General features: G+C 42.1%; 1 protein-coding gene across 1 annotated transcript; it reads left to right on the forward strand.

Annotated features, from left to right (window-relative positions):
* The first annotated feature begins 271 nt into the window (after window positions 1-271).
* On the forward strand, window positions 272-20,411 carry DBT (dihydrolipoamide branched chain transacylase E2). The gene is made up of 11 exons (XM_048496911.1): window positions 272-388; window positions 3,011-3,134; window positions 3,771-3,846; window positions 5,081-5,262; window positions 7,185-7,312; window positions 9,284-9,527; window positions 10,768-10,934; window positions 15,448-15,525; window positions 16,216-16,407; window positions 17,708-17,779; window positions 18,564-20,411. Exons 1-11 carry the CDS (start codon window positions 338-340, stop codon window positions 18,729-18,731), a joined length of 1,482 nt encoding a protein of 493 aa, XP_048352868.1. The 5' UTR covers window positions 272-337; the 3' UTR covers window positions 18,732-20,411.
* Window positions 20,412-21,492: the final 1,081 nt, after the last annotated feature.

Below are 21,492 nucleotides of genomic sequence, written 5' to 3' on the forward strand. Positions count from 1 at the left end.
TTTATACTTACAAGTCAATATTTTGCCAGCACAGGCATAACCCTACTCCGCTGGAATTCCTTAAGCAAAGCATTCCAGCGAAGAGTTTTGTGTAGCTCGAGGGCTGACACAATTTTATTCTGACAGAACGTGGCTACTCCTATGTGATTTCTATTACCTTATTCCGTCCTTCCGAACAAAGCGACTCCACCCCTCAACCGCTGATTGGACGCTGAGGGAAATAGGGGCGGGACAGGCTTCCTCCTCCTATTCGACTAGTGGGAGCACAGTGCGCGTTCCGATTGGTTAATAAGTGGGAGGGATAGGGGTGTGTGAGGATCTTCGTTTCCGGAGTAAGATGGCTGCAGCAAATGTGTTAAGGAACTACTACCGCGCTGTGGGACGGCTGGTAAGGGAAGGGAATGGAGGGGAGGGGGGGGGGGTTGAAGTGCCACGCTGAAGAGGCCGGGTCAGGGAACGACCAGATCGTAGGTTTCTGCACAATCCTGCTTGCTTTTGTCTTCCTTCCCTTTGAAAGACTCTCTTTTTGAGGGGTGTGAGGAAATCTGCAGTTTGCATGCATGCAAATTTACTGGTTTTTCCGCCCTGTCCCGTGGGCAGAATGTCAGCAAAAGGGACATATGGAGTCGACCTCAGAGGGTTCACAGCCAGTCTTCACCTCGCCCTATTTGTTCCCACACCCTTCCTTGCAAAGTTATTTAGATGGAAGATTGTCTATCACACATTCCTGCAGCCTCAAAAGACTACCTGTATCAGTATCCCATGTGTATGTGTTTATTGATGGCTTTAAAAAAGGATTAAATAAATTAATGAATGGCATTGGCAGGTCTTTTCCAATGCAACAATTAGGTGTAATGTACTTCTATCTACAGGGAGTAGTACGCTTGGCACAAACAAAAAGAGGTTAGCGCTTTGATTTTGAAAGGCATCCTGTGCACTCTGTTGGAAACAGAACATTGGAATAGGTGGATATTGGTGTGATCCAGTGAGGCAGATTTTATGTTCTACTTGGGTAGGATGGGTTCACAAGATCACTTAATACAAATTAGTTAAGATTTAGCAACTCTGCCAAGTTTGTGGCTGAGATCAGAAAAGGTACATTTCTTCTGTATTTCCAGAGCATGCTTGTGGATGATGCAGGGGTCCAACTTTGTGTTCTTGAGAGTGAGTTTAAAATCTGAAGAGTGGTGGTCACTCTCATGAATGGATGTAAAACACAGTAGTGTGATATTGCATTTGTATTGAGTCACCTTCCTGTTAATTTCAGCATGCTTCAGCCGAAGTGCCCTTGACAGCTAATGACATCTGTAATATAGTCTTCATTTTAAAGATGTCTGTTTGTTGCTCGTTACTTTTATAATTCTGTGATCCCCCTCCCCCCCCCATACATTTCTGACTTCTGGGTTTGCCTTCAACCATGTCCAGTGGCTAAATGTCCAATGGCTAATGGCTAAAAAGCACTGTGGACCTTGATAGAGTAACACCGGAATTTCCCTATAAATGCTGCAAAGCTTTTAGAGAATGAATGATTGATAATACCTGGTATCAGGGAATTCCTGGAATAAATAAGTTCACAATGATCTGTGGATCAGCCAATGATTCCAAAGAGAACACCATACAACAATTCTCTGTTTTGAAATTATAGCTTAATTTTGTAGTAGAAACTTTCATGCATCTCATATCAAAGTATTTGTTTCTGTAATTGAAGAGGCTGCAGCACCATTAAAAACATAAACATTGGATATAGAAATTCCTGAACTCATATTTTTTTATCAACATGAACACATTTTTGCTAAGAACCCACTCGCTGAATCTGCCTTTCAGACCCCCCCCCCCCCCCCCGGACTCCTTGAACAAAGTTATTTCCAGTGTGGTACTTTCAGCACAACTTCTCCCTCTCTCAAACCCTGTCCTTACAATTTACGTCCATATATAATAAGCATGGAAAATAACAGATCCCATGCATAAGCTGCCTTGTTTGCACCAAATGGTAGTTTCAATGGGTTTAGGCTGGAGGGATGCTGCATAGGAATGCACTAATCTGTGGCAGCTCTAGGACATGATCCCCTTCTTTAGCGGTGTGTGGTCCAGGGAATTGTTTTGCGTCTTTCATTGGGGGGGGGGAGATAATTTTTCAAAAGAACTATAATATCGATATAGCTGCAGTTACAGCAATATCAATCTAACTGTAATTAAAAGGCTTTTACGAAGCCAGCAAACTTGAGACTGCTGGGTGTGATGAGATCTGTGCCTTCAAGGATAAATTGGTTGGTGGAGTTAAGGGAATCAAGAAAAGCAGGCCCAGGATAGGCTTGGCCAGGAGTAAGTGGCTCCTAGTGTGAAAAGATGCAGAGATCTCTTCTAGAGTTCTTTGCACCAAACCCCTAGTGCTGCAGAAATGGAATGTGAAGCATTTGCATGATGAATAAAAATGTGTCAAGTCACAGCCAACTTATGGCAACCCAGTAGGATTTTCAAAGCAAGAAACTAACAGAGGTGGTTTGCCACTGCCATCCTCTGCATATTCCAAGTACTAATTAGGGCCAACTCTGCTTAGCTTCTGAGATCTGATGAGATCATGCTAGCTTGGGCTGCCTGGGTCAGGGCAGAAGCATCTACATAGCTCTTTTAAATGTAAATATTTTATCTCTGTCCTTTTGTTATGTTAAAAGCCAGCATAGTGCAGTGGTTAATCTGAAGGACTGGGTTTGATTCTCCACTCCTCCACATGAGCAGGGAACTCTAATCTGGTGAACCAGGGTTTTTTTGCCACTTCTACACATGAAGGCTGCTGGGTGACCTTGGACTAGTCACATTTCTCTCAGAACTCTCTCATCCCCACCTACCTCACAAGGTATCTGCTGTGGGGAAAGGAAAGGGAGGCATTTGTAAGCCACTTTGAGACTCTTTATGGTTGAGAAAAGTGGGATATAAATATATAAATCCAAAGTCTTCATCGTCAAAAATGAGAGTTCTCATTAATAATAGATTTTTTCCCTTCTCTCTTTAGCTCTGTGTTCGCCATATTAGATTGTATAGCAGCTTTCATTTGCTAAAAGCAAAGTACACATTTAGACTTGATAAGTCTCCTTGGAAAGATCGACATCAGCACCGATCATTCAGAACAACTGTTGGTAAGTTTCTTTCACACCATTATTGTTTGATATTGTTTGGCTATGTATTTACTGTATTGTGTTCAAAGAAAGTTGGGAAAAAAGAAAAAAACCTACATTATATTGGAGTAACTTCCATCTGGTGCTCAAGCTTTTGAAATATACAGTATTTTTTCGAAGGATTTAAAGTTTACTAAAGCTGCAATTTTATGTACATTTATTCTCAAGTAAGCCTTCTTGAACACAGTGGAATTTGCTTAAATGTAAATATGCACAGGATTAGTCTGCACATAAAGTAATCAAAGGATGCATTTCACATGAATTCTCTTTTTCTTTTCTGTGTTAGAAATTTCTGATAATTTAATTGCAAATCATATTATGATATTTCAGAGTAAACACAGACCAGTTGTCCATAAACCAAGTTTTTTTAAAAAAATATTATTTGGTACACTGGTTTTTTTGAAGTCCATTTCTGATATTTTTACAGAGCCATTGATGACAGTTTATATAGTGTAATTTTGGAAAAAAATATACATTGCTAATTGTACTATACATTATAGATTATATTGATTGTTGTATTGATTGCACTATTATTGTATTTGCTAAAGTGATTTTGTTTAGTTCAACTCTCTAATTTGTGCCAGTGTCTTTTTCAAGTTTCACCTGGCCAGATTGTCCAGTTCAAGCTCTCTGACATTGGAGAAGGAATCACTGAGGTGACTGTCAAAGAATGGTAAGTTAACTTTCAATCTTCCATGGAACAAGCCATGCTCCAACTACTTAGCTTCTGCCTCCCTCAAAACCTAATATAGAGAAGGAAGAGAAAACCTCCATTTTATTGTTGTGTCAGAGAAGGTCCATCAGTCAGGCAGATCCATCTCATTTTTACTTAATTTTTAAAAGCCTCCTGGGAGAAGAGGTCATGTTAGTTTGCTGTGGAGAGATTTTTCTAAAAAATTCACAATTTTGTTTGGAAAGCTGGTGGTAAGGGGAAGAGGAATGAATTAGTATTATTCTTTGTGTGCATTTGTTTGTACTGGTTGCAGGAGAAGGGATTAAATTATCACGATATGAATTCGTTTAAAAAGCAATAGATAAATGAGAAAATGAGATAAATGAGAAATGAGAAAATCTGACCATTGGGGGCGATTTCTGTATGCATTACAATGGTGATGTGTTGAGATTGTGGATTGGCCAACATTAGGAAAGAGTGGAGACGGCAAAACATGAGAATGTAGTTGCATGAGCACAACCAAAGTTATTTATTGCATGTGTCCTTTGATCTAAATTGACTTGCTGCATACAAAGCCATGATAGCCATCTTTCAAGAACTGCTTTACTGCATGGACAATGCAGATATGGTTATTCTTATATTAAAAATGGGATGTTCACATGCAGTTAAACTAGTGATTCTCAACCTTCCTAATGCCATAACCCTTTAATACAGTTTCTCATGTTGTGGTGACTCCCAACCCTAACATTTATCCATTTTACAGATGGAGAACATTGATGCAGAGAGTCTTAGGCGACCCCTGTGAAAGGGTCGTTCGACCCCCAAAGGGGTCCCGACCCACAGGTTGAGAACCACTGAGTTAAACCATTATTTGGCATCTACCATCTTGTGAAAGCACTCTAATAAGCATTTCAGAAGTAGCTATGCAACCTGAATCTCCATTGGTGTTTTGTGTGGAAGTGAAGTAGTGGAAGTGGTCACACATAAGTCATGATTACCACAGCAACCAAGGGTGAACCATTCCTGAAGAATCACTGAACCTCTGACACAGTTCTTAGTGCTTTAGAGTACCACCAATCTCTCTTTGTCATGTTTCACTTATTTCCATCTGTGGTACCTATTTTTGAACATGTGCTTACCCTTGCTCTACCGAAGTATACACATTCACAACATGTCATCTCTCCAGCTCAACTACTGTCATGTATTTTCTGCATTCCTTGCTTTTGTCCCTTAGGTATGTAAAAGAAGGTGACAGTGTGTCTCAGTTTGACAGCATCTGTGAGGTGCAAAGTGACAAGGCCTCAGTTACAATCACCAGTCGTTATGACGGTGTCATTAAAAAACTCCATTATAACTTAGACGAAGTTGCCTATGTGGGAAAACCTTTGGTGGACATAGAAACAGATGTCTTAAAAGGTAATGACAACTAATTTTCATTATTGCATCAGCATGTGCTGGTCTTGCAAAGTTACTATGGACAAATATGCATCTGTAAAACACATGATTGGTTTTTTTCAGAATTGTCTGCAATCGTTCAACTAGGGAAAATTTGCAGACCTTCGCTAGGCACCGACACTTATGGATTTCAGCGCCTGGTTGAAACCTTCCTCTTTACCCAGGCCTTCAATGTGTGACCCCCAGGGTTCCCCCATATCGATGCCATCTGAAGGATGGGGGGTGGGAGGGGTGGGGATGTATAATGGGTGCTTTTATTGATTGTTTTAAAGGATGTTTTTATGGTGGTTTTTAATGTTTTATGTTTTATCAGGGCTTTTAGCCGCATTATGTAAGCTGCCCTGGGACGTCGGTGTAGGGCAGAGTATAAATGGAAAAAATAAATAAACTGAGTGAGATTCTTTACTAGGCAGAGCAAAAATAAAATTATGCAGTATCTTATCCTCTTTGTTTTCTGTTCAATTACTTGGATGTCATTGGGTGTTAGCCTTTTGCAGCTCTTTTGTAACTAGTTATTTCACAAAGTTTCTAGGTCCAGCAGTGTCCATCTTCTAAAAAGTCTTTCAAAACGCCTTGTGACAAAGCTCCTTGCTTTGTCACCAAGTGCTTCTGAAGGTCCCCTCAGTTTCAAAAGCAGTTTGCTTCGTGGTATGGCACAGAGAGCTATTGTTGAGAAACTCAAGCCCACAGTGCTTTGGGATGGATGAAATTAGCCAAACCATTACTGGATTCTGGTCTAAATGCATGAACTGGGCAAACAAAATAATTTCTTCTGACTTTGCCTGCTACAGTTGCTCCCCCTAACACTGTGTTGATGTGAGTACGGAGAAGCTACATGCATTTTAATCTCACAATGACCCTATTTGACTATAGTGATTTTTTAAAGCTTAGATATTTACTCATATTCAGTGAACTTGATACGGGAATGGAAAGGTAAGGATGAAGTATGTGATGTAGCAGAGCTGGTTGCTAAAGGAATGACAGAATGCTGGGAAGTGACAGGTGAGAAAGTGTGACTGTTGGAAAGGAATGTTTGGGGAACAGGAAGAGAGTAAAGGAGAGCGAATTCCTGAAGGAACTACAACCTTGTGAGGTTACACTGAGTTGCAAAGCAAGGAAGTAACTGGGAGACTGTGGGGTTGCCAGTTCCCTGAAGAACTAATGTCCTTTTCCTATAATTAATGCTTAATAGGATGTTGTTTATATTGTTTATCTCTGTGCCATAAAAAGCTTCAGCTGTTCCAGTTCAACACATTGAAAGGCAGAACATTTTTCTCCAGGTCTGTTGGAAACTTTACGGACTGAGCCACAATAAAGCCATTTGAACAAGGCTGTTATTGTTAGGCATATTATAATGTTGTATGGTTAATGCTTACTCTCAGGAAAGTGATCTTCAGAACTATAGTATGTTTGCTGTAATCCTCAATAATGCTTCCCTGAGAGTAAGCCATATTGAATAGATTTCAGTAGGATCCTGAGTAGACTTGCTGAGGATTGCCCTATTAGACAAGATTTTTTTCCAATCTTTTTTAAAATCCCTGCATAAATAGCACTGGTCTCTGTCCTTAAAAGACATGATATGTACATTGAGTGGCTAAAGGAACATCCCCCACAACAAGTAAATAGAAGATTCAGGAAAAGCAACAGTGATGCTTTCCTTTAACACTGCAGTGAAATGTGCATGAAGAAACCATATTTGTACACAATATAATCTTAAGTGCAAAAAGAGTCTCATTTCATTCCTGTTTATACTTAAAACTGTTTGACACGGATTTTTTTACACCTTAGGTTGTTTTCACATGCACTTGTGAAAACTGTTCTGTGCTTATGAACATTAGAAGCTAAAATTAGTCTCTCTTGTTTCCTTTTGGTCCCAACTTCAGATGTGGCTTCTGAAGAGGATGTGGTAGAGACACCTGCTGTGTCCCATGAAGAACAGACACACCAGGAAATTAAAGGCCACAAAACCTTGGCCACCCCAGCTGTTCGCCGCCTTGCCATGGAAAACAATGTGCGTTTGTTTGGTAGGCTTTTTTCTCTTTAACTGCTCATATCTACCCAGTTCTATTCCTCTAGCCCAGGGGTCTGCAACCTGCGGCTCTCCAGTTGTTCATAGACTATGATTCCCATCAGCCCCCACCAGTATGGCCAATTGACCATGCTGGCAGGGGCTGATAGGAATTGTAGTCCATGAACATCTGGAGAGCCACAGGTTGCAGACCCCTGCTCTAGCAGCAATGCTTTCTCCCACAATGCAAGATGCAAGAAGGATCTGCCGAGCATCTTGTGTCAAGCGAAGGCTCCTTACACCACAGCAAAGCACACACACACACCCAGCATAACAGATCCACAGGACCTGACTTGTCATGTTACAGAATGTCCTGTTACATATGACTTGTCATGTTACAGAAGAATATATGTTAAAATAATTACCATATTGTTAAAACACGTCGGCCTCTTTTGATGATTGAAAAGGAGACTTCTTTTTCTCCCTTCCTGTCAAGCCCACAAAACGTATCTTGACTGTCAGAAAATCCAGCCCTTTTGCAGTTTTTCATGCCAGTGCATCTTGCATTGTAGACTTGGCTTGAGGTCAGCTTCTCCCTCTGCCTGATATTTGATGTCAAACACAGTAAGCAGTGAGGCGTTGCTGGAGAGAGGTGCGGATGCTCCATGCAGCACCCAAAACACAAGCATGGAACCACTCCTGAGGTTGGAAGGCAGTTTTCCTGCCCCTGTTTACGTGGTCAGCACAGCTGGTGTCAACAGGCTTGTGCAAAACACTTGAGACAACAAAATAATTCAAGATGTATCTGTGTGGCTTTTGGTAGGTGTGTATTGGATCTTCTGTGTGCCATTATCCTAGAAATAGTCTGTTGAACCACTGAGCAACCTGCCTCCAATTCGGGAGGACAAATTGGGACTTAGCATGTGGCACAGTGCAAAGAGCTGTGGCCAGGCAGGAGAGAGAACTCAAATAAACCTGTGTGCATCTCCCCATGGCACCGAATGAGTTATTTGCATTGCAGATCCTTAGTCAGCAGGATAGGTCCCCACTTAGATAAGTTAGGGAGGTAGCCTGCCCCTCTGCTAAGCAATATTTGCAGACTTCCTCCCATCTAAGGAACTTTCCTCTTGTGCTGGAGCCACTTGCATTAGAGGAAAGCTTCGAACCTTTCTAAGCAGAGTGGTAGGATACAGGCCATTGAGGCCAAACAAACTTTGCGTATGTGTGGATTTCCCCCCCTCCCCCATGCAGATTTCTTGAACAAATGCATGAGTTCCCTGTGCACGAAGTGGGTAAAATGGTATTTTGCTGCTTTACACTGTTGAACTGCCTGCCTACATACACAAAATTAGAGATGAGAAGATGCCTTTTAAATTTTATTTTTGCTACATTTATAGCTCATTGTTACATGGTCTGCCATCCAAGGCGCTATATCTGCTTAGTTTTAACAGGGATGCAGTATCAGATGCTTTCTGACTGGACCCATGTGGATGGAGTGTTAATGTGGCCATCTATGATAGGATCCATAGGTTGTGGGATGGGCTCTGTTGTAACACTGCATCCATGCAAGTCCATTTGGGAAACACAATAATACAGCACTGCTAAAGGTAAGCAAGTTTGGACTTGAGAGATTACAACAGTGTCATGTCCAACAACCTGTGGATCCAACCTTAGGTTTCCAACAGGCCTGGAGAAAATATTATTTTAATGTGTGGACATGAGCAATGTAAATTTTTCATATTATGAGAATAAGTAGCTTCGTCTGGTGAATAGCACCCCATTATCCCTCTGTTAAAGGGGAAGGACATCTTTTGTTTTCCATACAGTTGGCAACTCTAATCCGGCATGTGCATCTACCTGTTACATATACCTCTTCAAACACTTCATCGTCTGGCCTTGTTTTAGCAATCCTGTCATGTAAACCATGGTGCTGTATATCTAGAGTTCTTTAACTTATTGCCTGTCTTTTTTCAGATTAAACTGAGCGAAGTTGTTGGGACAGGGAAAGATGATCGCATCCTCAAAGAAGACATTCTTAATTATTTGGCCAAGCAGACAGGAGCTATTTTACCTCTGTCACCCAAACCTGAAAGAATCCCAACATTGCCAAAAACTGTCCCTGTGCCTGACAAATTAGAAGGAAAGATATCTAAGATTCCAGCGCCTGTTTCCATACGCATAGATGTTTCAGGGAAAGATAAAACAGAGGCCTTATCAGGTAAAAACAATCTGGTACAGTTTTATAGTAAATAAAATTAGTAGATCATGACATAACTATATTGTTGAAGGCTTTCCCGGCTGAAATCAACTGACTGTTGTGGGTTTTGCCATGGTCTGGTAGTTTTAGCCCCAAACGTTTCAACCACATATATGGCTGGCATTTTCAGAAACATGTCATGGTAAGATAAGTTTCCCTCTATGGCACAGCCATAGATGCAAGAAACATTAAAAGCTAAAACTATCAGACCACAGCCAAGCAGCCCAGAAAACCCACGACAGCCACGTGACATAATTGTTGATAGTCACTAAAAAAAGTGAGACATCACTATCAGATTCTGCTTTGATACCAAGGCGCACAATTAATGCTTTTATATTCTTCTGGTGTGCCTTGGGCCACTTCCCATGCATCTTTTATTTATAATGAGTTTAATGTCCATGCCAGAAAAATCATAGGAAGTTCATGTTAAATGAGATAATCCAACCAGAGAGATCCATATGCAGGAGTAGATATGTGTAGCCAACCCTGTTCTGGATCACAGTGCTCTTTTGGTCACCATTGAATGAGCTGAGTACATTTTTAGTGCGCAAGAGGGTCATGACCCCACCTGTGGCCAGTATTTGTGTGTGACTAAGGTGAATTTGGGACTGGTGTGTGTAAGTGGCAGTGTAATTGAAGGTTTTGGTAAAGTGCATTCAAGAAGCTGATGTATATAGAGGCTTCTGAGAATGAGAAGTTCCCACAAAACCGTTCCAGAAATAAACTGAAGAAACCAAACTAATTTTCTAGAGCATTAACCCAGGCTGAAAGGCACCCAAAGCTGAACAATATCTGTCAGGGTCTGAAGAACACAAGGCAGCTGTAGGCTCAGTAAAGTAGTTTTTACTACTTTGCATTGTTTACTTGAGGTAACGGGATCAACACCATTCATAGCTTGGCATGTGATATATGAAGCTCACAGTGTTCTCGCATCTTGCCATCAATCAACGCCATGCCCATATAGCTTCTGCAATGCTATCCTTAAGTGTACTGTCATTCCTGTAAAGAGGAATGTTTCCTTCTATCACAAGCTGTTTAATGGAGCTTAAGTTATGTCCCACTATAGAATTATAATTTCCTGTAGATTGTTAGATTTTTTGAAACCAAAAACTGATCCTTTTCAAAGAAGGTGGAAAATGGCAACGATCAGTGAATTGCTGGATACCTGGTTTTTTAGAAATTTATATTTTCCCCCTTCCAGGGTTCCACAAGGCAATGGTGAAGACCATGACTGTTGCGTTGAAAATTCCTCACTTTGGTTATTGTGATGAAGTTGATCTAACACAACTCATCAAGCTGAGGGAAGAGTTAAGATCAGTAGCAGAAGCACGGGGAGTTAAACTGTCTTTCATGCCCTTCTTTATAAAGGTGAGCCAATGTATAAAGCAGCCTGGTCATTACATTGTATGATAATGGACCCCTGAAACAGTGGACCCCCACCCCGAAAGTTGTCCTCTTTGGAGGTGTATAGAATACATATGAAAAATGTTACGTTGCAATAGACTGTGCTGATGAATTTTGTATTCTGATGCACTATTTTTCTGCCACAAATATGTCAAATGCAAAGGGATCAATTTGTTTATTTCTTGAGGTCATAATGTAATTGTAACATGTTTTAACTCTTTGCATCAGCCCAAAGTTATAAAATATTAAGGGATCACTTGGTGCATATACCTTGTAAATATACTGCTTCCCCCTGTTTATTGGTATATATAGTAACACAGTCACTCTACAGGAAAGGTGGGACAGAAGAGTTTTCATTAAAAACTACAACAACAATAAAAACCTATAGCTGTCCTAAAGATAAATTCCTGGAATTCAGCTCAGACATTCCAGTGGGATTTGTTTCCATGATGTTAACAAGCCAGAGAACGAAAAGGTAATATTAAAGAAATCAAAATAGCTCAAAACAGTTCGGGAGCTACTATCTTTTAATAAGCATTAATTGATGTTTGCAGACTTGTCAACTAAATAACAAGGGATTTGATAATCTCCAATATGGATATTAGTTTTTTGCCCTGAAGGTCCGGGTGGATTTGCCGCGCCAACCCTGTCTAGGCGACGGACTTATTTATGTCCGCCCGCGGAGACTTATGGAACCAGATGGGTTCCTGAATGCTCTCCGGGACCCTGAGCCCCCTGGCACCCTCGATGAGCAGGTGACAGACTGGAATTCCAGGCTCTCTGATGCCATCGAGGAGATTGTTCCCAACCGCCTCTCTTCAAGGCCCTCAGCTTACCGCAGGCCCCCTATGGTATACCGAGGAGCTGCGCCAAAATGAAGCGAAACTCAGACGCATTAGAGCGAAAGTGTGGAGGAAACTCCGTGACGGATCAAGAGACGCTAAAACAACTTATAGGGACGCTTATGAAGGCTCTATGAGTTGGCGACACGGAGGGCTTAAGAATGCCCATTTCGCCCCTCCCTCGCGATCTGCTAGCTCCTCGGCCCCAGCACAACTTTTTTTTTCGGATTGTCTGATCCTCACCTCTTTGGTGGAGGGGTCTACAAATTCTCAATTGGCGATTGGCTGTGAGGCATTTCAGAGCTTTTTCGTGAGATAAAGTCGCTGGCCCTCCGCCGGGACCTTCCGCCACATTTGATACAGTAACGGAACTCCTCGAGGCTCCTCGCTGGCTTCAGGTCCTAGTTTGGACCGGGTTTTCCCTACTCTGTGAGTCCGGATGTTGACAGGGCTCCTAGCTGCTGTTGCTAGACCTACTACCTGTCCTTCTGATCCGCGGCCCCTCCTGGCTGGGATTGGGAAGCTTCTGCCGGAGAGGAGCTATCACGGTAATCTCCCACCTGTTGAATATAAGCTAACTGCTCCCTTTGAGCAAGGAGTATTTCCGGGTGGGTTGAAGGAGGCAGGTGGTCCGCCCCACTCTTAAAAAGACTCACATCTTTAGATCCTGGAGATCTGGCCAACTACCGGCCCCGCTTCAACTTGTCGCTCCTCGGAAGGTAATTGAGAGAGTGGTGTTGGAGCAGCTTCAGGGCTTTCTGGAGGACACATCGGGCGCCGATCCCTTTCCAGTCCGGGTTTTTCCGTGCTGGGCATGGGACGGAGACCGTTCTCATCGCCATCACAGATATGCTCCCGCGATGCCAAAGCTAGACCGAGGTATTTTGATCGGCGCTGCTGGTGTTGCTCTCGATCTTTACAGCAGCTGGCTTGATGTGGTCGCATCACTTAATCTTTTGATCCACATCGCCTGGCCGCCTCTGGAATACGCAGGCATTGTCCTTCAAATGGATTGCCTCATTTCTCCAGTGGGTCGGGCCAGCAGGTGGCATGGAAAGCGGGGATGAGGCTCCCACACAGAGCCCCACTTAATTGTGGGGTTCCCTCAGGGCCTTTGCTTTCCCTCGCCTATTTAACATCTACATGCGGCCCCTTGCTCAGCTGGTGCGGAGTTTTGGGCTGGTCTGTCACCAATATGCGGATGACACCCAGCTCATTCCTGTTGATGGAGGGGGGAGCGGCCTCACCCAGTGCAGCTCTCTCAGCTCTTGTTTGGGAGCCTCAGTTGCTGGCTTTGGTTGGAGACAGAGTGAGGTTAGCTAAAGCTCAAATCCAACTTAAGAGCGGAGGTCCTTTGGCTGGGTCGGGGGGAGATACCAGGGGAATTTCAGCCGCCTAATTTGGAGGGAGTCATGTTGACCCCAACATTCTTCTGGCTCAAGCAGCCTGGGGTCCGCCTCTGGACTCTTCACTATCAATGGAGAGCCAGGTGGCTCCATGTTACCCAGGGTTCGCGTTTTTCCACCTACTCGCCAGGCGCCGCGGCTGGCTCCCCTATCTCTCCCAGTCCGACCTGGCCACCAGTGGATCCATGCGCACGGTCACCTTTCAAGGCCTGGATTTTCATTGTAACTTCCACCAGCTCACGCCGGGCCTTCCCTTGCTACTGGATCCAGGAAGCTGAAGCTGGTCCCAAGCAATGCAGCGACACGGCTTCCTAACAGGTGGTGGTTATTCAGACCACATCACCCCCCTGTGCTGTATTACCCGTCTGCACTGGCTCCCAGTGGAGTTCTGGGATCGTTTTCAAGGTGTTGGGTATTAACCTTTAAAGGCCTTACGCCGCATGGGGCTCCACATACCACTAAGCGGGACCGCGATCACCCTCTATGTCCCACACAGGTCGCCATGCGTTCGACAACGGCAGATCTACTGGTGACCCCTGGTCTCCTGTAAATGATACCGGTGTTGGCCTTCAACCCGGGCCGGGAGGACCTCTACTGGGCTTCATTGGCCCCTGCCTGGTGGAGATGCCTTTACTCCGGCAGTGAAAGGACCCCTCGCGCGGGACCTTAACGAAGTCTCCGTGAGGGGCCTGCAAGACGGAGCTTTTCCACCGGACTTTGGGAGGCCGGGCCGGTGGATCTACTCGCCCCCTACGGACACTGAAATTGAAACCGAGATTGAGGCTGCCGTTCCGTCTTATTATAGCTGGGCCTGCTTTATTTATAAATTCCATCGCAGGCCCTGCCTACTTACTGCCCTTCTTTTTCTTTCTTTGCCTTTATTGACGGGGTTTCTGTCTTAAACAATTTTATAAATTGGGTTGTCTAACTTATAGTTTCTTGTTGTACACTGCTGCTTATGTCTTAGGTTTTAATGATTTTAGTATTTTATGCTGTTGTTTTGCTGTTTGATGTAACAGCCATGTTGTGAGCCGCCTTGAGCCCTCCGGGGATAAGGCGGCCTATAAGTTTAATAAAATAAATAATAAATAAATAGTGACCTGAATTTTTTAATGATGCAAGGGAACTCAGGATTACCATTTGTTGCTATTTGTAGTGCATTATTTAACACTGGCCATTGGTAATGATCTGCCAAATACACTTCAGCCATTAATAGCTGACACAGTAGTTGTGTTTTGTCCTTTGACTGGAAGCTGGGCTGATAATTTGACAATCTGAAGCAGCTGTTAAGTCTTCTTGAATTTGCCATTCAAGCCCTAAATAAGTGGCAGCTGTTAAGACGGACTCAATAGACTTGAGGATGTTTCTACTATGGTATGCTGGCACAAGTAATTATCTTGCATCCTTATCTTAATTTCTCAAGATTTTATCAGGGCAAAAAGTAGCTTACATTGGACAAACTTTAATTGGTTAGTTTGTCAACTAAAGCTTTAATGGACTAATCACTGTTAGTTTTAATCAGTGAAGCAAAGGGATCAACTTGTTTATTTCTTGAGGTCATAATGTAATTGTAACATGTACTAAAAAGCAAACATTAAAGATCATTTTTAAGGTATTTTTACAGGCCCTACCTGTACATGGTGGTTCAGAAGTAAATGTATTTATTTATACAAATTTATACACTGCCTCATACCTGAGGTGGCTTACAGATGTTAAAAGCAATTTTAAAAAGTGCAAAAAATCATAAAGTATAACAATTAAAACAATTTAAAAAGTTAAAATAACCCCAACCCTTCAAAGTAAGGTGCAGTACATTCTTAAACATGACCTAATATCTCATACTTCTATTGAACTTTTGGAAATTTGTAAGTGTACTGAAAGGGAGTTTGTTTAATGAAGATATATACTAATGAATTTAAAAAAAAACTTTGATCAGTAGGCAGCCAAGCAACAGGTCATATTGATGACAAAAGTAACATTTAAAAAAGCTTTCAATTATCTGATTCTCCAAAGTAGTATGACATCTGTAAATTCCCCCCACCCCCATTGTTTGCAAAAATTAATAGGCAGAGGATATGCAGCTTACAGGCTGATTATAAACACATTTAAGTAAGGAGTGTGGCTTTCATCAAAACATACACACAGACATTCACTCTAAGTACTACAAACTGTGAGGAATTTACCTTTTTGCTTCTAATATTAAAAAGAAATGTCTCTTATTTTTGACAGGCAGCTTCTTTGGGTTTATTACAGTACCCTATTCTTAATTCTTCCTTGGATGAAAACTGTCAAAACATCACCTACAAGGTTTGTGGAAGATAAAGCATCCCAATTACTTCTGTGCCTGCTAGTAAGCTCTCCATCTTTGTTTAGTTTTATGAGCTTAAGTGAAGGTGTGTTTAGATTGGTACAGCAGGCAGGAAATAAACATGGATGGGAACATTTATGTTGTCAATGTAATTTCTCCCCCAAACACAGCTCATCTTATGTTTAGTTTCTGAGCAATATCTTCAGTTTGTCACAGTGGGCACAACTTAGTCTGGTAAGGGGAAAGGTGAATACAGACTATGAATGTGCTTTCGTTGTACAAACTTAAGCTTCGTTTCTGTAGGAAACTACTGAATGCATTGAGGAACAGATGAATTTTAAAGGGTGAATTGTAGATATCTAGTCTGAAAATGTTGCTTGTTATGGACTGAACTTGTTTTGAATGAATGCATTTTTAAAAGAAGCTAGTACTTTGTATTGTCTGAACCAAAAATAAACAAGCACAGAACTGAATAATTAAGAGAGTTTCTCCCAAGGAAGTTACATATGGACATAACAAGTGTAAAAATATTGCTAAGTAAGTCATACAAATTGCAGCACTGAGAATGTAGCCATAATCTAAATTTAAAGCAAGAAAAAAAGTACAGTGCTTAATATTTCCAATAAACCACAGCAGTATCCACTAAAAAAAGGAACATTCTAATTTTTAACCCTGAATGTGTTTCCCAGGCTTCTCATAACATTGGAATTGCTATGGATACAGAACAAGGATTGGTTGTCCCTAATGTAAAAAATGTTCAAGTCCATAGCGTATTTGAAATTGCTTCTGAATTAAACCGCTTACAGAAATTGGGATCCATGAACCAGTTGGGAACGAATGACCTCACAGGGGGAACATTCACACTCTCTAATATTGGCACAGTGAGTTGAATAACAATATCTTGTTTATTTTATATTGTTGGACTCATTCTAAGAGTGGACAGTCAGGAGCATGAGGGCTTGTGGATGGGAACCATGTAGGGGCCCCCTTTGAAGAGTATTTTGGGTATTATCCTAAGACATAATTGCCTAAGGATGGAACGCATGGCGACGACTCACTTCCAACCAATCACCACGTATTCCATCTGGGACAGGAGAGGTAGCGGGAGAGTGGGCACAAGATTGTCCCTGCCCTCCTCTTGTCTCATCCCTTTCGGGCTGGGACAGCCAAGGCAGGAGAACATTTGCTCCGGTGCCTCTCCTATTTCAGCTGTTTCAGGCTGGTACAGTAGAGATGGGGAAATATCTCCCCACGCACCACTCTTGTCTCATCCCTTTCAGGCTGGGACAGCAGAGGTGGGGGAAGATTGCTGCCCTGCCTCTCCTGTTTGTTCCCTTTCAGACTGAGACAACAGAGGTGGGAGAAGATTGCCCTCCTGTCTTTTCTGTCTGTCCTTTTGGGCTGATCTGTCCCCCCCCCCCAAAAAAAAACCTTTCTTCCCAAGGCATGCAGACCTTGGGAAGCAAAATGAGGGGACCAATCCTGCATGCGGGACTGAGCGTGCTTGGCATGGATTCTCATATCGAGTTTGTGAAGCTTTGAAGACATGTCCTCTAAAATAAAACAACCTGGAAAACTGTCTAGCACGCAGGCTCGGCCTCTCCCCCACCACACCTCGCTTCCCAAGGCTTGCATATCCTGCCTCGCTGCTGCTCCTGCCACCAACAGCTGTCCAGCACCCACTGTATCATTTAGGACAGCAGACTTTACTGCTAGTAAGGCTATGAAAGTATAAAAAGGAGGAAGGCTTACTTTCTTCTTGCACAACTGTATCTGCAGGAAAGGGGCAAGCTGTGGATCATTTTTTTTAATTCATCTGTTTAGCAATTGTTTATTGAAGCTCTGTCCCCAAATTATTATGATTATCCCAGTGTGGTGTCGTGATTAAGAGTGGCAGATTCTAATCTGGAGAACCAGGTTTGATTCCCTGCTCCTCCACATGAGCAGTGGATTCTAATCTGGAGAATCGGGTTTGTTTCCCCACTCCTACTCATGAAGCCTGCTGGGTGACCTTGGGCTAGTCACAGTTCGCTCAGAACTCTCAGCCTTATCTACCTCTCGGGGTGCCTGTTGTGGGGGCGGGGGGAGGTGAGTGTACACCATTTTAAGATTGCTTTTGGTAGAGAAAAATGGGGTACAAAAACCAACTCTTCTTTTTCCTCTTCCTTTTTTATTTCCTAGATTGGTGGTACCTATGCCAAACCAGTGATACTACCTCCTGAAGTAGCCATTGGCGCTCTTGGAAGAGTACAAGTATGTTGATTTTTAATTACAGTTTCACTTGTAATGGTACTGTTTGCCTAATGAAAGATGCACTTGTTTTGTTTTTAAAAGTTCTGTAATGGCAACAGAGAGGATAAGATGCTTTTAAAAACGAAAGCTGGGCAGAGAATCTGTTACACTTGCTGTTCTAACAGTATGTTCATGTACTGATATGAGAATACCAGTTTAAAAAATGGAAAAGGCCCCAGTGGCCCTGGAGTGGGGGATGGCTGTCACTGGGAGGCTGGGGCAGGGAAACTGAGAAAAAACCTGCCAGATAGAAGTCCTGTTGCTGCTGCACTGTTTCAGCCGTTGCATGCACAACTAGGAAACCACACAGCCTGTTCCCATGTGGAAATCACAAGGGGCAGGTTCGCATGGGCCAAAAACAGTGTTGTGAAAGTGTGAAAACAGTGTAAACCCTTTTACACCATTTTAAACCATTTTATACCAGTTCACACCGTTTTCACACTGCTGTTTTTGGCCTGTGCAGAATCTGCCAAGGATAATAATTTCTTAGTAGGAATTTTGATGTTTTCTGCTAATTTGCTTGGAAGTATCTTAGGGGAAAAAATGTCAAAATTACATGTCTTCTGAACACCTCATAGTATTTTTTGCTTGAGGCAATTTTGGGTCATTCAAGTAAGAACTGTCTGATTGAAGAATGACTGGAAGACTTTCAAAAGCTCTTATGTAGTAGTGGTAGAGTAATTCTCTAGTCCTGATGCACAGTGAATGCAAGCCATTAATTGTTGTTTTGTTCCCTAATTTCTAGGTCCTTCCTCGATTTAACCATGAAGGTGATGTCTTTAAAGCACACATAATGAATGTGAGTTGGTCTGCTGATCACAGGATCATTGATGGTGCAACCATGGCCAGGTTTTCTAACTTGTGGAAGTCATACCTGGAGAATCCTACTTCCATGCTGCTGGATCTGAAGTAGTCAATGGCCAGTTGGATCTTTTAATTTGGAGATGATATCAAGCTAGCTATGCTAGCAAGTGTCTTAGTACATTTCTAAATTCACTTTTACATAGTGAGACTGATCAGTCCTTTTAGATTACTGGTCCATGTATTGATTTACTCTGTTACATTATGTTCAAATAAATATTTTAGCAATATGTTATTTGGCTAGGTGGTGTTCTAGGTTATGGGGCAAGATGCCCTGAGTAGGGCAATGGTAAACTTAAATGAGAAAATTACAGTGTTCTTCTCCAACATTACCGGAAGAAAGTTGCTGATGTTATTTGCAATACTTTTGTTTAAACTGCCTGCATTGTTTATAAAATGAATTATATTAACAGTTGTTTGGGGAAAAGACTTTCTTTTTGACAAAACATAAAAAGGTGTTAGAATATCTAATGCAATTCATGTACAAATTATAATAATATAAAATGCCTTCATGATTGTTTGAAATAATTCAAGCCAGCTTCAGCATTGTGTTTGGACATGTGAACGTTTACCTGAAGGAACTACTGAAAAAGGACAAGAGGTAGAAAGGTCAATTTTTGAAAAAAAAATGAATACTTCTCCCTGTTTAAAAATTGGGATCAAAAATGGTAGCTGGCATCAGTTAAAGGATTTTTATCCTAGAGCACTGGGATTCACACTCCTTTTTCCCCTCCCCTGCATGCTCATTTGTAGACTTAAATGTATTGTGTGTGTTGACCCTAAGAGTGGATACAGCATCAGATGCCAGAAGATGCTGGGTTGGGTCTCTGCTAGGAGTGGCACTTTCCTCTGGCTCAAGGAACCTTCTGTTAATAGCGAAAGAGCATCTTGCTTTGGAGGAAAACTTCTTGGGCTGGAAGAACCTGAATCGAATCTCTGGTTGGTACCCAAGTTTGTGCTTTTAGACAATGAACAGCCACTAATGGTCAAGGTTAAATGTAGCCTTAAAAGCCATTTGTGTTTGTTTTATGGGCTAGAAGTGAAACTTCCCTGACTTTAAAAGAAAGACATTACAAAAAAAAAGGAAAATAGTAATGTGAACAAAATGCTGAACAGAAACTTAGATGTACATATAGGAACCTGACTTAATCTTCTTTGAAGGTTGATTTGGCTCAGTATTCCTAAACTAAATTTATCAGTAAGCTGTAAAACAAAGAAATAGACAGAAAAACATTTGTGCAATATAATATGACAGGGAAAAGTTGTGGTAAGTACACTTTACAGTGTCCTCGTGCTTGGTGGGGAACAGCAGGGTGCCATGAAGTTACTTAGGTAGCTAAATGTAGATTTCACAATGGAACGGACCCAATAGCTGCTCTGTGGGGCATCTTGAGGACTTGAAAGCACAGGAAGTGGGCCTCTTCTTCCTGCCTGTTGAGATTGCAAGCAGAAAAGATCCAGTGTGCATCTGGGAGCACATTGGAGGGGTGATACAGAGTCCTCCTGTTGTTACCTAACAAACACATCCTTGATGCATAGATGGATCAAACACAAGTGCCTGTCTCTGTATTTGTCGCTGTGAAGATTAGGGGAATGAGAGAGGTCAGCCGCTGCTTGCATTTCCTGTACAGCCATGAGAAATTTTCTATTTGCTTTGGCTGATTCAGGCATTAATTATGTTGAATAATTTTGATTTGATTTCTGTTCTTTAATAAATCATGTTTTATTACAACTGTGCGGTTTGAGACTTTTATCTGGGGATACAATAACATTTTGGAGTGTCCAAGAACATGAATCCTTACACACAGACAGGAGAAGGCCACACAGTGGTCTGCTTATGAGAATGCCGCTGTTTGGAGTATTGGTTGTGCACTTACATAAACATTAAAAATGGTTTGAATAATTTTTTCCCCCACAACATAATTGGAATTTGATTCTCATTTTTCCTGTGTGTTCACTTGTAAACTAATTGTGGGGATTGACCATGAGGGAAGAAACTTGGCTAAGAACTTGGCCTCCATTATACTGCACACCAAGCAGTGTCAGCTGCATCTGTTCCCGGGTCAGTCAGCTCTATCCACAGTGATCCATGCCTTAATTACATCCAGAATGGACTATTGCAGTGTGCTCTTCTTGAGACTACCCTTGAAGGGTGTTCAGAAGTTGGAATTATGCAGAATGCTGCAAGCTAGATTGTTGGTTGGGGCCAACTATCGGGAGCATATGTCCTGAAGCTGCATCAATTATACTGGTGACAGATCCTCTCCTGAGCCAAATCAATGTGTTGGTTTTGATCTTTAAAGCTGTACATAGCTTGGAACTCAGGTGTCTGAAAGACCATCTTTTCCCAGGGAAAGGCCCTCCTCACTGTCCCATCAATCAAAGAAGCTTGTCTGGTGGGTGTAAGAAAGAGGGCCTCTTCAGTGGCAGCCCCACAATTATGGCCCAGTCTTACCAGGGAGGTGCATCTGGCCCCCTCACTTTCTTCATGAGGCAGCTGAAGACAATTTCATTTAGGACTGCATTTGCCTCATTTAGTTTTTATTTGTTGGCAGTCCTGAGTCTTTAGACTGTGGTCTTTTGTGTTTTATAATTTATATTGTAAGTTGCCTTAAAAGCCACAAGGTAGAAAAGCAGCTAAAAACTGTTTTGAATAAATAAATATAAATGTGGATCATGTCTCAGTTGTAATGGCTCTGTTCTCTCCTCCCCATTGTCAGTCTATATACAATCCTGACTTGTGCTGTTTTGTTTTGAGCTAGAGATTGGGAAAAGCGGGAGACGAAGGAAGTGGATTGGTTATTGTTTTTCTT

This window comes from Sphaerodactylus townsendi, linkage group LG05, assembly GCF_021028975.2.
Source record: "Sphaerodactylus townsendi isolate TG3544 linkage group LG05, MPM_Stown_v2.3, whole genome shotgun sequence".
NCBI lineage: Eukaryota > Metazoa > Chordata > Lepidosauria > Squamata > Sphaerodactylidae > Sphaerodactylus > Sphaerodactylus townsendi.

Excerpts from the sequence above, each read along its gene's own strand:
- DBT (XM_048496911.1), top strand. The coding sequence starts at position 338 with ATGGCTGCAGCAAATGTGTTAAGGAACTACTACCGCGCTGTGGGACGG. Across the intron at positions 389-3,010 it reads ACCGCGCTGTGGGACGGCTG|CTCTGTGTTCGCCATATTAG; the intron begins GTAAGGGAAGGG and ends TTCTCTCTTTAG. Across the intron at positions 9,528-10,767 it reads TAAAACAGAGGCCTTATCAG|GGTTCCACAAGGCAATGGTG; the intron begins GTAAAAACAATC and ends TCCCCCTTCCAG.